Here is a 13,316-nt window from a genome sequence, read left to right on the forward strand (position 1 = left end):
TCAGGTGACTCACCTTTGACAATATGTTTGGCGCAGGAGTTGTAGACCTCTTCCTGTGAGGCCTTGGCGGGGAAGACCTGGTCAAATACATACGCCTTTCCCTGTGAAGACCAAAAACAACACAGTCAGCGGGGACTCTGACAAGCCTTAGTGTTTTAGATCACTGTCAGCACCTCGGTGTCGCCAGCAACTTTTGGCAAAATCCATCATAAAAGCTTTGTGAATCAGAATCCAAGACTCTGGAAAGCAAAGTAAAGCTTGACAAATCAATTTAACAACTGAAGTGTGATGTACAGTACATTGTCAGCACAGAAAAGGATTTCAGTGTGATTTATTTTCAAGACAGTGATGTGAGTGTTCAGTTCTAACGCTCAAGTCTGTCTCTTAGGAAATCTTCATGCATCATTCTATGCAGTCTATGCTTCTAAAAGACACTAGTGGTTTGGATGAGAGGAGTGCTGCATCAAGCTCAAGGTAAAACACTATTTGACCCCAAGAGAGACGGCACCCCCCCCAAGGTGAAGCCATTATAAAAAGCCCTCAAAAAGCATCAGAAGAGAAGAGATGCAGCAGAAAAGAAATGGATCGAATGCATACAGAGGGAGAGTAATGGAAGCACAAAGAGGGCAGATGAAAGATGAAAACGGATGACCTGAGACCAGCGTCTGCATGTGATATTGAAAACATAAGCACACACGAAGGGAATAAGGAGAGAGCCAGTCTTTGTTTGGCTTCTGAAGCCAGAAATTCAGCCTCAGGCGAATAAGCCATTCATTAGTCATTTAACAAATTACAAGTAATCGGATATTCATTCCGTCTGAAAGCTTGAATTACCAGCCAACCAGTTCATTTGAAAGGTGCCTGGGAAAAAAAAGCCAGTTAATGCAGAGAAAACACAGACTGAGGCTTAGTCCAGCTGTCAGGCGAGCTCAGATGATGGTAATTAGTGACTGAGAGGCAGTCATGCTGCAGCAACGGTACAAACTGTGAATCTCCAATATGGTATAACACACTTTCTGTGAACATGTAAGTCGTAAAGGAACTTCATTGCTTCCAAATATAATATCAATGACGAATCAAACACAGCACATGCAAACTTCTGAATAAATCCTGTCTATTCAGGCTTTCAGTGTTGGGTGTTTAATAGCTAAAATCTTTGTTGAAGTTTCTTTTATCTTTTAGTTTGCTATGAGTTCTGTGTTACATTCAAGTAAGTATTTGCTTAGACATTTAAATCCAGACATATTAGACAGGCTGTAGATGGGATGATTTTAAAAGGAAAAACAGGTGGTGGAAGTGAAGGAAATTAAAGGAAACAACATCCAAACAAATGGTTTTAAAAAATAAAGCGTGGAGAGAAAAATAGGCTTTTCTAGTAGACAAAACCATAGAACCGGGCAGAAAAAAAAAAAGCGAAGACACACATTTAATAAGAGAGGTGGGTGGGAGAGCGAATGCAGATATGCTAATTAAAAACACTTTGCAGAAAGTAAGTGTGAAAAATGGCCAGCAAGAAAGAGAATCTAAGACAGTTATTTTATGTTCTGCAACACTGTAGCCCAGCAGAGGCTGCTCAGTATGTTTTACTGGGCTAACAAATACTAAAACTCGTCATAGAGAAAAATACATGATTTATTTTAAAGTTTGAAAGTTAAAGTTTAGCCTATGTCAGTTTCACATTTATTGTAAGTATTTGGTTGCACTACAAGAACTGAAAGAACACAAAACAGAAGAAAAAATTGTTGACAAAGACTGACAAGGATCAGAAAACACAAAGAAAGCACACCAATTTATTTAGCAATCCCATTTGGGAGACACTGTGACCTTTAATTACTATTGTAGCTGTCGAAACTTGAAATCTAATATAAAATCTAACTATTATTAATTTATAATAGATGACTCGAATAAACTTATGAGTGAATATGTGTGACTTTCATTAAAATGTGCAGCAGATCATTGGTACCAGTGGGAAATAGGCTCTCCTTGTGCCTCTTTATTGTCAACATTGGCACAAGGACATCTTTATGCTTTGATTAAGCAACCCTCTGAGTAGAAAATATCTGTTAAAAACTGACATATGCATCATAGGATATGCTGAAAAAAGTTATTTTTAAAGTTTACTATTTTTTTTTTTTTGCTACACCAGATTTTACACCCTGTGCATCCGTTCAAACAAACACAGGTACATCCCTTTTGCAGAAAATATAAATAGCTTAAAACAAGAGATCCAAAACCTTTTTTCCCATTCCTACATACACTTTCTTTTTAAAACAAAACACAAAAGTAAATAATATTCGCCCCAGGGTTTAACAATAGCCTGCAATGTCCCTATTAAAAGGACATCTTTGTTAAAGCCTTAGTCACATGCACTCATGTAGGGAGTTGACCCGTATGGAATTGTGGATTTTTGGGTTTTCTGGATCTGTGCAGGGTAGAACAGAATAGCAGCGGGCCATGAAAACCCAATCTTTAATCTTTAAAAAAAATGTCAAAGTGTTCCCAGTGGTCTTTTAATTATGGTATTGCCGATTTTTGCCAAAATCAAAAAACCTGTGCTATTTTTTAGGACATGGGCTATATCCAAATTCCCACCCGAACCCCTACTTAGTGCACTATATAGTATGTTCGCCATTTTGTAGTCCTGTCCGAATCTACAATTCCCGATTGAGTGCCCTAGAAATTGCCCACAAGTCTCTGCAAAAAGCCAATGTGCATGGGTGCTTACTAAATCGACGAATATAGACCACAATGCATTGCTTCCTAGCAATTTTTGCCAAAAAAAAAAATGTAAATGTATTTGTGTATGTATAAATTACCAACGTTCTTATCTTCAGAAGACAGTGGATACATACGTAATCGTTGCAAAATGCTCATATTAATTAGGTTTGAACTTTAAATCGATGACATCATATCCGCTGTTTAAGAAAAAAAAAAGTAGTGCATACTCACTACTTTTTGTGTCCGAATTGCTTTTAAACTTCAGGGCACTACATAGTGCTGCACTATATAGTTTTTTAGAGGTTAGGGATTAGGGTGGGAATTCAGACACAACCAAAGTTTCTGCAGAGCAGCAGTAGTTCATTAAAAATTCTCCAAAGGAGACTCAGAGCAAAGCCTCCCCTCCTTCCCCTCTCTGTTGCTGAGAGCTCTCTGTTTACATGCTTTCCTACTAGCTTACACCCCTCATGCTCCCCACCTAACATTACCGGTGCAACACAAAAATGGCGAGCAATATTGGAGCTATCCAGTCGTACAATTTTGAGCCAGATACCGGCTCAGACGAGGAAAACAAACAGATCTAGTCTTCTTTGAGTGGATGCATCAGAATGGAGCAGAGCAGGGAGCTCGTAGACTGCCCTGCATATTTTCTGCATTTCAAATACAATCTTCTTCAAACCTAATTTTTCATCTGTTCCTGATTCTCAACAATTTGAATAAAGAAATACTCAGGGATGCAATGTTGAGTTTATTTTTGTTATATGTCCTCCATCCTCAGAAAAAAGCTCAGGTAACATGTAAAAAAAGACAATTTTCATCAGAGTAGGTCTTTAAGGAGAGTGCAGGTGTGTCCTGCAGTTCCCTTAAGTCTTTTGCAGCCACCTCAAGGGACCTCATTAAAAATGGAATGTACCATTGTTGTGCATGTGGTAAATGTGTTTGAAGTATTGGTAAAGACAAGGTAAGGTATACGCACTTATGACATACAGGCGTTGCTGCCTTACAGTGCCCATTGTCATCAGTGATGTGCCAATACTGGATGCTGCAAATGCTGCATGCAAGGCATGTGCATGTGTAATATGTAACAGGCCCACACATGTTACACTTTGATTGTCTAATTTTTCTAACCATCAGGCTGAAAAAATCCTACCACATGCCTGTGTCCCACCAACTTCATCCTTACTTACACTTGGATGTTGTTTAAGTGTTTGCTCTGACCTGCCCGTAGAAAATGTGTGCATGAACATTTATGAACATTTTGGCTCTATAGATTCACCTGTAAATTAGATATTTCCTGTGGACCACCTGTGTGTCCCGAACAGATTTGCCCATTTGTCACCACAGACAGCCCGTACCCACCCGAAAGGGCAGTTGGGACTAAGGCTACCACATTTAGGGCCGGTCGGGGAGATTTCAAGCCTCATTTTAATGTATTTCCAAATCACTTTTTAATTAAATGAACCGATGCTGTCGAGCGTTTGCATCTACAGCTGTAGTCACAGCTGCAGATGCAAACAAGATCCCAATCTGAAGTGATTAGGATTGATGCTGTTCTCTGTAAATTCATTGTACTGCTACACAGAATACACATGCTGACAGGGTTAAATCAGAAAGAGGGCAATAGAGGGGGGGGGAGTATGACGAATCATGATGTGGTCATCACTGGAGGGGAACAACACATCGTTGTTATATAAACTGAATAAAACGCAGCCATTTACCAATCATTTTTCCTTGTAATTAAAACATTAACATGAATATAACATAACAAGAATAGATTAGACACATTTTCCATGTCCAGGCCTCTGCCTATCCTGTTAGCTCACTCAGGTGGAAGCACACTTGCTTAGTTGTCTGTTTGCATAACTCAACACGCTCTTCAATGATCTGGCTGGACAGTGGTGCTGGAACAGAAAACACAACGTGATGAAAAGTTCATCCTGGAGTGTGCCCCTCACCCATTTGTTTGTGTACTCAAGCTTGTGAGCAAGCAAAATACCAGAGCACGGTTGTAGATGCAAACACTGCTCACGGCTCTGCGCTTTGTGCAGCATGTCAAACACCCACATGGCCTGTCCGGCCAGCAATCTGCTGCTGTCTGCCAGAAAGCATGGAAGCAGAGAGGCAAGGCAGGAAAAAAGAACAGATTAAAACAAAACAAAAAATGGAAATGCTAGCATGAAAATATCTACAAAAATATGTAACCATGTAAAGGAAACCAGGTCAGACTGAGAAACTATACTAGACTGTAGGTGGGGAGGAGGGAGAGTAACTTCAACTAATATCGTACAGTAATAAAATGAAGTGGAGCCCCATCAACGAAAATAAAAACCTGTTAAAGGAAGACATAAACCTACATCTGTTAATTCCCAGCAAAAGTTTAATTCATTTTTAATTCTTGACATTGCTTTACAGGATTTATGGTACTTAATATCCTGACTTCTTTATGATTTCCTGTTTATTATACAATTACCGGTATGAAGCCCATTGAGACGACTGTTGTTCTAATATTGGGCTATGTAAATATAATTAAATTGAATTGAACTACATGTACTTCCACTAACTACTTTGCAAAGGTTACTTACTTTTTACATTATTTGTGCAGCAGTAATGGAGGAAAATACTTTTAATTTTCTTTGACCAAAATTAATAAAATTCTTTGTTCTATTATCTTTTTTGTCACTTTTCTTTTAGGATTTTGTAGAGAAAGTGTAGTTTTGTATTTAAAAAAAACGTGGCAGCTCATTTTTAATCAATTTGGAGCCTGTTAACAGTCAGTAGGTTTTAGTTTTGTCCTTACTTGCTCTAAAAAGGCCATGAGGTCAGCAGTGACTATAATTGGAGCTAAAGGTGACTCTTAAAAACCCGATTGGACAAAATGACATGTTTCTAAAATCCAATATCAGTTAAGGCGTCAAGCGGTGATTCCCCGCTCATAATGTATGTGTTAACGAACCTTTGTTGCTTAATAATTATATCCGTTTAATTTATCAGCTGCGGCCAAATAAGTTCTTACGATAACACAAAGACAATTTAACCAAATTAAAAAAATTTAAGGAAAATTATTTTTCATACTGATAAGCTAAGCAGTTAAAGATTTCTCGACTCTTAAAAAAAACTACAATCGTTTTCAACAGGTTTGGGGTCAGTTCATTGAAAAAGATTTTGCAAGAAAAAACAATGTGAAATGACAGTAATGACTGGTTTGCATGTGTCATTTGCTCTAAAAGACTCACATCAATAACAATTGTGTTTTTGGTGTTTTTAACATGGTCTGACAGCATTTTTCTGTTAATGGAGAACATATATAAGGAAAATTTAACTTAAAAAATCAAATCATTGTGAATCAGGAGCAGACGACAAAATGTAATTTGAAAAAAATCTTATTTGTTACGTAGAAATTACTCTGGGCCGGTCACAAGCTCCCTGCCTTGCTGTATGACAATAGCATAATTATACTTAAAAGACCACTGGGAACGCTTTTTAAGGAGCTCAAAAGATGATCGGAGTGGGACTTTGAATATTAACTGAATTTAATTTAAAACCAGAAATGAAAATCTTCATCTTCATACATCAATAGAATTTGAAATGTTAACACAAAAGGGGATTCACTTTTAGGAAATCTCTAAAATGGACCAAAAACATTTTGTACAAGATGTAATCTTTCTTAAATACCAGTGAGAGTTCAAAACTTCAGGTGATAACACATAAGCAGCTGGGAGGAGTGTCTTGCGTGAAAGTTAACAGTGATGTTTGCTGCTCCTCACATCCTTCCTGTCCTGCTCCCTGAGAGAGTTTCCAGTTCTGTAATTATTTCATGCTACATCCCTCCTTGCTTCTGCCAGACAACACACATTCATCACACGGCCACTCAAGGGCATTTACCAGCAACTGTTTTTAATGTCAGATAAGGTGATCCGTGCCATCATTTTTCTTCCAAGGAAAGCTACATTTTCTGCATTTGGTAAATATTTAGTATCAGTATTTATGAAAGGAAACAGTACAGCTGCATCCCTTTTTCTCATCAGCACCACAGGTGAAGAAAAACGCTAAAGAAGATGATAAGAGAATTTGAAATATGTTCTTCCAACACCCAGCTGGACTGACTGGCAGTCAGGAACTAGACTGCTCCTTCTCTGACCCATCATTGCCCTGCAGCAATGCCAGAGGTGGTAGGGGGTTCTGTTCTTTCTTATCACACTCTGTGTGAAGCTCTGTCTTCTACATCAGTCTTTCCTACAAACCCATCAGCTCTCCTTCCTGCTTACACACACAAATGAGCATGCAAGCACAGCTTGACTGACAGAAGAGAAGACTTCAGGCGAACAAAGTCGGCTTCATCTGTCTCGCTAATCAGGCTAAGAAACACCAGATAACGCCATCATTAGTGTTTCTCACTATACAGCAGCCACACAACTGCAAAGCCCACATTCATCATGACCAAACATTGCTGCATTTTCTTTGCCTCTAACAATAGAAGCAGAACTGACTGGCCCTCTGTGTGCCTTAAGGGTGGAGAGGTTCATTGCCTCAAATGTACAGTAGTCGTCTGAATGCAGAGATCACGCTGAGGCCCTTTGGTTTGTCTATTGAGAGTGTACTTAACACAGCGGTTGTTGTAGCTCCTGCTTTTAATTGCTAGTTAGCAAAGCATCATTTACCACTCAAAATAATTTATTTAACACCGAAATTCTTCAACTATATGCATTTGTCTTTGCAAGATCAAGCAGTTAGACTTTAGTCTGAATCAATTTACGTGAAAATGCTTGGGAGAAACTGGTTAAAAAAACAGGAAGGTCTTGTTGTTTTCTGTTATTTAAGCTTTCATTCAGACTGCCAGAGACACCAAAAGCAAATTTAACTTAGCATCTTGAAGAACATGTCTGCAACCAGAAGACAAAAAAAACCATCATTCAGGATGCACATTTATTCTTGGCATCCTTATTATTATTATAGATACATTTAACAGATTTAGCCAAAAAAAAGCATAGTTTTTGGAAATCAAAGATCAACACAAAAGCATAAAGCTAAAAAAGAATTCCACTGAACATGCAAAAACTGTTTCAGGAAAGAGAAGGAGAATATAAATGACATTAAACAACCTTGTGTAAGGACAACTCAAAAAAGATGTGCATTTCTGTGCAGTAAGGTTGTGGAATACAATGGAGGAAAGTATCAAAATGATTAAAAATGTTACACAATTTAAGTCAAGATAAAAAAATGCAAAATTTTGGAAGCGTATAAATTAGAAAATGAAAAGCCTAATGAGGCAATGTACGGACAAACATAACTTTGTGATGTTTTGGTACACCTTGATGTTTTTTTTTCTTTGATTCTTTTGTGTTTATGTAGATAATTCTTATATGTTTCACATGTAAAAATGCATGCATAAAATATAGTAAGATTGGGGATGGTTATTAATTTGACTTTTCTTTTGCCCACTCCTTTCAAGCATTTTATCACTTTCTGTTTATTGAGTTTATTTTGTAATTGAAAATAAAAGGAAACCAATCGATCAATTGACAGTGATAAATCCTGAGTGTTAGAAAGAACTTCTACCAGACACATAAAACTGCTGCTGTGTTTTCTCTGCCAAGATGACAAGACAATGGACGAACGATGTGCATGTTAACTGATGTTGGTTTAAAACGGCCGTTGCCACGACTACTCTCTTTTCTGCCTCTTGCTTGGATCTTGAATGTTGGGGAAAGGGAGACAAATGCAAGACTAGGCTTTGTTTAACAGAAAAAACAGGGGCACAAGGCTCCTGCTGGAGATTTGGCATAACTTTGACACCAAGCTGGGGAGATTGAGACTGAGTAGGATCGCATACTGTGACAAATCAACCAAGAAGTCTGCAGAAAATTACAGGAATAATTCAAAAAGACAGCAAAGCAATAAAAAGTCGAAACACGTCTAAGAACATTTTATAATGATCTCAATAACAGTATGAAGTTACAAAGTAAAATGATTAATTTTTTGTATATCTCCACTATAGCTTTGACCTGTCTGCTTCTAAATGTCTTGGTAACCAAAAGGTCATTTTGAAGATTAAATCAATTCAACCATTCATATATCCATCCATCTTCTATTCACACTTTGTCCTGTGCAAGGTCACAGCGGTTGCTGGAGCCAATCCAAGCTACTGTAGAGATCGCCAGTCCATCACAGAGTCAAACACAGACATGCACAGTCACAGCAAAAGGACAATTTAGAACCACCAAACAACCAGTGAAAAAAGCTGGAGTGTCTAGAGAAATCCTCTGCATGCATGGAGAGGACGTACAAACTCCACAAAGTGAAGACCAGATTTGATCCAGGACCCTCATGCTATAAAACTACAGTTCTAAACACGATGTCACAGGCGCATCCACACTACTTCCCCTTTTATGTTTAAATAGACTCACATAGAAAAACAAAAGTACAGCGGATCAACTGTGTCATTAGAAATTCACGTCTGAGTTGAGGGCAGGACCGTTGGCAGCAACCACCCATTCCTGTCATCCATCTGTTTACACTCTCTCCTGCTAGCTCACAGTCCCCAACCAAAGATTTCTGGTGCAACAAAAATGGCGAGCAATATAAGATATCCAGCTGTACAGTTTTCAGCCAGATACCAGCTCAATCTAGTTGTGTACAATTGAATGTATAAGAATGGAGTGGAGAAGGGGGCTTGTGTTCTACCCATTGTGTTTTCTACATCACAAATAAGCTTGTTTTAAAACGCCTTATTTGTATCTGCTCTTTAATTACAACATTTTCAAAAAGAAGTCATATGCAGAGATGCAATTTTAAGCTTAGTTTTATTTATATATGTCTTCCATCATCAGAAAAATACTACAAGACCGTGTTAAAAACACCAAAAACACTATTTTCATTGAAGTCCTTAATTTGTTTGACCAAAACAAGCTGAATTGAGACTCAGCAGCAAATATTGTAATTATTGTATAAATGGATGCTGTAGAAATATGAAAAGAATGGAGGGAAGCTGGAATGGAGACAAAAAAAAAGACACTTGTAAGAGAAAATAAATCCTCCATGTGAAAAGGACAATTTGCCTGCTCTCGTGCTTTGCTGGAATAACATGTAAAATCAAGCACCCTTAGCCTCCACACATCTGCAATTTTTCTATGCCATAAAGTTACTGAAATTCCACAGAAAAGCCACAGTGAAAGGAAAAACTAGTTACCAAATTCAAATTAGGATAAGTGACCTTAGATCATAACCTGAGACAGTCTGAGAGCTCAGCTAATAGCTGTCCCCATCTCACCAGCAGATATTTGATGTCAGGGGAAATACACGCTCTCGTGGCCTCTTGTTGTAGCCTCCTTCTGAAGCCATCAACCTGCGGCTTTCAGCTTAACCTGTTTATAAGTAAATGCACTCGAAATTAATTCACACAGGAACTAAGAGACATCCTGGCAGCAGCTTTGTCTCTCTCTGCAGCAATGCAGTATGTACTTCAAGGGAAAGTCAAACACATTTTGCATTAAACGCTTTTTAATAGGAAGCGAGCTGGTTGTTGGAAGGGTGTGTGTCTGTCTGTCTTTAATTAACAGTGTGAAGTAATTCAGCCAGCTATAGGGAGACACAATGTTTATCAATTGTCTCTCCTATCAAAGAAAGAACACATTGTACCATTTGGAAGGAGAGACAACTCCTCTTTCCCTTTTTCAATGATGTTACACGATTTAAGCCACTAACAAACCTCCTAACAAAGACAGTCCTCACTAATTGTAATTAAATTATTTAAGATTCTTGTAGACTAGAAGTATTGATGAGATGCAACAGTAACTTCTCTTCCAAATTAAAACAGAGGTATTTTCTTCTCCTAACAAACAATTTTAATTCAATCTGTACCCAGAATCGTGATTAGGCGCGGTGAAAATGAGGCAAAGGAAGAGTCGGAGCAACACTTTAAACTTTCTAAACAAGAGAGCAAATTGGTTGGGAGTTTTTGTTTGTTTTTTACCGGTCTAGAATTTCCATGATAAAGGACCTGCCCGTAGGGAAAAAAAATGGGGAAATGTTATGAGTTTGCATAACACGTAATTAATCTGAATCTATGAAGAATAGAAGATTTCAAGCAAAGGAGCAAAAACATTAGTGTGTGGTGATTATAAATGTACCCACTGGGAGATGCAAAGAGCATCATGAAGCTGCAGCCTGGAGCACAAAGATTTGAAAGACTAAGCTGGAAACACTCCTTTGCCATACAAGGATTACAAAAGGAAATGTGAAATGTATTTTTTTCAAGTTTGTTCTAAGGCTTTTTCATTAAAATGTTGAAAATCTAAACCAGGGTAAGCGAGATTAATGCAGATCAAATACAGCTCTGGAAAAAAAAAAACACAGCAGTCCCCCCTTTTTTTATACAAATAAGCATTTGTAACAGATTCAGTCTTCCTTAATGTTAATAATGTGAAGTGAATAAATGAATAAAACCCAGATTCTAGGCTGACAGAAAACTAAAACTCTTTTATTCTTTGTTTGAAATCATCTCGTTGCCGTGTCACAATGTAAATATAGCATCATCTGGTCTTGCCATGTGCAAACACGTGAGGAGGCACATGGTGCACGCAGCATGGAGGGCAGGGCCATAGTTGATGTGGAGCAGTCCCCAGAGCAAAAAGCCTGATGTAGTCACTGCACACTTCTGTCATGAAGAAACGGAAATGGGAAAGTGGCCAAGGCTTATCTAACCGAGACACACGTGCAGACTTTGACTGGCAGTCTGACGACTTGCCAAAACTATGTCAACGTGGTTTTATTTTGGAGGCAAGGTTTCCTTCGATACCTTACAAAAAGACTTCAAGTTTGCTATGTTTTAAATGTGGTTATAGTAAGGATTTAAATGTTTAAGTTCCACTTCGATCATCTTTTGATCTATTGTAAAATCATTCCCAGTGGTCCTAATCATGGATAGGCTGTTTTTGGCCAAAATCCAGAAAACCTGTGTCGTTTTCTAGGACATAGTTTCTGCAGAGCGGCTGGAGTTAATCAGAAATAGGTGAAATACAGTTCCATCAGAATGTATTTCTTTCGTAGGGGAGGCTGTTGGCATGGAGTAAGTCTACCCTCATTTCCCATAATCCCTTTGTTTACATTCTCCCCAGCGAGTTTACTGCCCCTCACACCCCCACCCTTACATTAGCGTTGCAACAAAAAAGGCGAACAATATTGGAGCTATTCAGCCGTACAGTTTTTAACCATATTCCAGCTCAGATGAGGAAAACAAAGATGTACATGGATCTATTTGTCTGGAAGTGAATCCATTAGAATGGAGCGGAAGAGGGAAGCCTGCCGATTGTACAATTATGTAACAACTACAAACTTTTTCAAACTGATTTAAAATGAATAAATGAATCTATTCAAAACCACAGTTTAATTTTCTTCACATGTCCTCCATCATAAAAAAGAACTACAAGAACATATTAAAAACAACCAAAACCAAATTTTCATTGTAGTGGGTCTTAAAGACAATGTTTGAATCCAATATCTATCTCAAATATTCTGGCACCTAATTGGCCAAAGCTTCCCAACTACAATTAAATCCTGCCTAAAGCCTCCACCAAAACAAGAGTGATAGATGTGCCTGAGTTTCCTCCCTCATTTCTGAGCCAAAGCACTGATGACTTATTAGGAATGAGTTACACTATGTAATAATGATCTAGGTAAAGAAAAACACTGTATAATGTGTGGTTGAGAGAAAGGACCACAAAAAGGCTTTAGAAATGGAAAATTGTATGTTTTTGTTCCAGGAGGAGGCAGTTATGATGATGGCTATAGACTGTAAAAACGAGTGTCCATCTTGACCCGAAAGCAATCCCTTTCCTCAGCCTAATTGGATGTGGTGAGTGCACTGTGGTGATAGAATTAGAGTGCTGAAGTGCAAGGACAGGGGTGCGGTGGAGCCCTTGGACCTTGCTTTTGTGGTTTGGTTTGTTTTTCCAGACAATCAAAGCTCTTCCTCGTGGAGATATAGCTCCAGTGGATCCATAAATTACACAAGGTATGAGACAAGTTGATGACTTTAAGCTGCGCACAACATGCACTGTCAACAGTATATTTCACCAGCAGCTGTTCCCACCTCCCATCTACCAGCTCAGAATGTAATCAGCAGACAGGAGATGAGAAGAAAATCAGCTCTCCACTGAGGACAGTAAAATGAGCCCCAGCCCCACAGAATTCAAAAAGCTATATGGCTCCGACCGAATAATCCAATTTTTTTTTTACATGCCTTTCTTTCTCAGAGCTTTAATTTGTTTAAAGAAGCCAGAGGAAAGTTTCTGAAAAGATAAGCATCCTACCATGAAAAGAGCAAAGCTACCACTGAAAGCTTACTTGCGTAGCGACCTTGTAAAACACTGTGAACCCTCCATTCTTGATTTTAACTATATGAATACAACAACCAGCGCAGCTTGTAAAGGAGGCTCATAAGCATGTGCCAGAGCAGCCCCCATTGAAAGATAATCCATAGAGTTATAAATGGAGTGTAAAAGTAGGAGAATCGATAATTCTTTATTAGGCACATATCAGATGGATTCACTGATGCGGCTGCATGGACCCACTTCACTGCAACTTTATCCATCTATCACAGT

At 38.4% G+C, this 13,316-nt stretch overlaps 1 protein-coding gene across 1 annotated transcript in view; it reads right to left on the reverse strand.

Annotated features, from left to right (window-relative positions):
• LOC101162282 (kinesin heavy chain) overlaps window positions 1-13,316 on the reverse strand; it is a 77,367-nt gene that overhangs the window by 54,781 nt on the left and 9,270 nt on the right. Inside the window, exon 2 of the mRNA XM_023954895.1 lies at window positions 14-101. Within this exon, the coding sequence (XP_023810663.1) occupies window positions 14-101 (88 nt within the window). The remainder of the gene's footprint in view (window positions 1-13; window positions 102-13,316) is intronic.

This window comes from Oryzias latipes, chromosome 5 (genome assembly GCF_002234675.1).
Source record: "Oryzias latipes chromosome 5, ASM223467v1".
NCBI lineage: Eukaryota > Metazoa > Chordata > Actinopteri > Beloniformes > Adrianichthyidae > Oryzias > Oryzias latipes.